This window comes from Triticum dicoccoides, chromosome 5B, assembly GCF_002162155.2.
Source record: "Triticum dicoccoides isolate Atlit2015 ecotype Zavitan chromosome 5B, WEW_v2.0, whole genome shotgun sequence".
NCBI classification, from domain to species: Eukaryota; Viridiplantae; Streptophyta; class Magnoliopsida; order Poales; family Poaceae; genus Triticum; species Triticum dicoccoides.
The window spans coordinates 329,645,376-329,648,567 of record NC_041389.1 but is presented as its reverse complement, the minus strand read 5'-3'; the positions used below and the strand labels follow the sequence as shown (position 1 = coordinate 329,648,567).

The window sequence follows — 3,192 nt, the reverse complement described above, 5'->3', positions numbered from 1 at the left end:
TTCCCCCTCTCCTACTTGGACAAGGAAAGGAGGGGGTCCTACTCCCACCCGGGAGTAGGACTCCCCTTGGCGCGCCCTCCTCCTGGCCGGCCGCCCCCTCCCCCTTGAACCTTTATATACGGGGGTAGGGGGGCACCTCTAGAGAGAACAACAATTGATCATTGATCTTTTAGCCGTGTGCGGTGCCCCCCTCCACCATAATCCACCTTGATAATATCGTAGCGGTGCTTAGGCGAAGTCCTGTGTCGGTAGAACATCATCATCGTCACCACGCCATCGTGCTGACGAAACTCTCCCTCGACACTCGGCTGGATCGGAGTTCGAGGGACGTCATCGAGCTAAACATGTGCAAGAACTCGGAGGTGCCGTAGTTTCGGTGCTTGATCGGTCGGGCCGTGAAGACGTACGACTACATCAACCGCGTTGTTCTAACACTTCCGCTTCCGGTCTACGAGGGTACGTGGATACACTCTTCCCTCTCGTTGCTATGCATCACCATGATCTTGCGTGTGCGTAGGAATTTTTTTGAGATTACTACGTTCCCAACAGAAAACATAATCCAAATAGACACAATGAGATAAGTCGACAACGCCACCCACGGAAGAAACCGGACTTGCTACAATCCCGGGTTAAAGGCGATGCGATGTGGACATCTTGGCCTGAGAAGGAGAGGAACACGAGTGTCGCCCACCGGGACTGCCACATAACATAGTCAAAGCTCCACAACAAACCCGCCACCAGCACATCCCAACTCAACTACCACCCGTGCAATCCAAGTACCACTTGTGCAATCCAAGTACGACGTAACGACATCGTGGCACCTTTGTCAGACCCAAGCTGGAGCTAGGTTTTCAGCTTTTCACCTATATGCAAGGGAGGATGGGTGGGATAGGATACGTGAGCGAAGCCTCCAAGGAGGTGGGCAACGCCCATGGCATCGTTGTGGCAAGGGTTTCTTTGATCTCGAGAACCCCACCGCCTGCTGTGTAACTACCACCCGGATTCCGCGACCTAAGCCACAACGAGCCCAAATCCAACAAGAGAACGAGGAAGACATTGCTAGCAGCTAGCCATCTTAGATCTAGTGTTCCGACGGGATGCTCGAGCGCATCATGGTGGCGACAGGATCAGAAGAGGGGCCGGCGGTGGGCTAGGGTTTGGAGCCGCCTGAGTCGCCCCACGGGGGGCGGCGCAGGGCCGAAGACGGCACATGATTTGCTTGAAGCAGCAATTGGAAACTCAGACTTATGTTTAAAATTGCTATCCAACTCAAACAAACAAACTAAAAAAATAATACAAAACTCAGACTCAGATTTCAATATTTCAAACATAGTATTTTTGACGAAATATATATCTGATACACAAAGTTTCCACCAATCAAAAACCAAGCACACTAGCTAAAACTCGTAAACAAGAAAGGCGACGAATTAACAAATTAATTAAGCAGCTGCAAAGATGAAACCCCAAGTGAGTACACTAGCTAAAACTCGTAAACGTTTCTACTCGTTGAAGGCCCAGGCATTTTCCTTTCTGACGGCCTCCTCCTCCTCCTTTGTGAAGTCGTTTTCGATCTTGAAAATCTCGCGCACCTCCTCAACCGACTTGTCCTTGATGTCGTCGGCCACCTTCTGGCAGGCGAGGTCCAGGAGCCCCTTGATGCTCAGAAAGTTGGCGGCGAGGATGATGTCGAACAGCATGGCCTGGTCGACGGCGACCAAGCTGGCGTCGAAGCTCTTCAGGTCCTCCTTCTCGCCGGCGCTGTCGTTGTTGTTATTGTCGTCGTCCTCGTCGGCGTCGGCGGGGTCGGCGACGTGCTTGTTGGTGTCGTCGGCGGCGGCGTCGGCGGCGTGCTTGTTGCAGTACTCGATGACCATGGAGAGGATCTTGGCGGGGACGTTGGGGAGGGGGATCCCGTCGTCGGCGCAGCCGTCCTCGATCATGTGCTTGATGGTCACCGACATCTTCGCCGCCTCCTCCGTGGCTTCGAAGCTCTCGCCGTCGGAGCTGATCAGCGTGATCATCTTGTTGCTCTTCTCGCCGCCCACCACGGCCTCGCTGCTGCTGCTGCTGCTGCTGCTTGCGTCCGCCGGCGTCGCAGCCATGGTTCCTGCTTGCTCGATCTCTTCTCTCGTAGAATCGCGTGAGTCGATCTTTGTGCGCTCGCAAAAGCCTGGATCGATCGGTTTGGTTCAGGGCAATCGTACGTGCACCTTATATAAAAGGGCCGGAGACGGGACGAACGTACGTAGCAGAGACAGACACGTACTCGATCACAATCAGGTACGTACATGCGATGTCTTCGTGTTTTGATCCGACTCTCTCGTTTTTTCTTTGCGTCGAGTTTCGATCGAACTCTTACTGGGCACGCTCATGACTACTCTGGGAAATTCGAGTATGGGATATTTACCTGATCAAAATTGGCCAATTATATACCTTTTAAATAAATTAGGAAAACGATTAGAATCAGCCGGCAGATTATCACGCCCATGTCCGCTGCCTTGGTTGCGCGCCACATGGCCTGAGAAGCAGACTGACGCGCCTCGGAGGGCGGTTTTGGTTTTGCAACAAAGCGCATGTTGCAGTTGCAACAAGCTTCTTATTGCAAAACAACCCTCTTTCAGCCTCCCAAAAAGTATCCTTGATTTTTTTTCTGCAACATGTCCTTGTTGTGAGAAATTTCTGTAACAAGAGCTATGTTACGGAAAATTTCTGCAACAAGACCTCTGTTGCTGAAATTTTGTGCAACAAGAAATCTGTTGCAGAAAATACCGCAACATGACCCTTGTTGCGAAGAGATGGCTGATCACATGGGCACATCGAACGACCATTAGCGTGTTCATCCAATGGTCAGCGAGACGGCGGATCTTTTTTAATTATTTATCGGCCGATGGGTAGCGCTGCCCTTAAAACTATTTACATATTTGTAATCTTCTATCGTTAAAATGGAGTTTGTTGGTTTCAATTTCATCGCTTCCACCTTTCCCATCAATATATGCCCTTCTCATCGTTTTTTTTTCCAAACCATGTGATAACCCTCATTTTTCTAAACCACCCCCCACCTCGTTGTTTATGGTGAAAGAAATACCCTGCAAAGCAATCAACAAAAACCAAATAAATTGCTAATAGCAAAAATTCCCTTGGAAGCAAATAACAAAATCTCATGTAGTTGTACGTACATAATCTCAATCACAT

The 3,192-nt window shown here is 50.3% G+C and overlaps 1 protein-coding gene across 2 annotated transcripts; it reads right to left on the bottom strand.

Moving 5' to 3' along the window:
- Positions 1-1,377: 1,377 nt before the first annotated feature.
- Positions 1,378-2,119, bottom strand: LOC119305466 (SKP1-like protein 11). Of its 2 annotated transcripts, XM_037581976.1 has the most exons (2): positions 1,812-2,119; positions 1,378-1,745 (listed from the first exon to the last, which is right to left on the bottom strand). In XM_037581976.1, exons 1-2 carry the CDS (start codon positions 2,100-2,102, stop codon positions 1,500-1,502), a joined length of 537 nt encoding a protein of 178 aa, XP_037437873.1. In that variant the 5' UTR covers positions 2,103-2,119; the 3' UTR covers positions 1,378-1,499. The 2 variants fall into 2 exon arrangements, with proteins under 2 accessions (XP_037437873.1, XP_037437872.1); XM_037581975.1 differs by having other exon boundaries at positions 1,378-2,119.
- Positions 2,120-3,192: the final 1,073 nt, after the last annotated feature.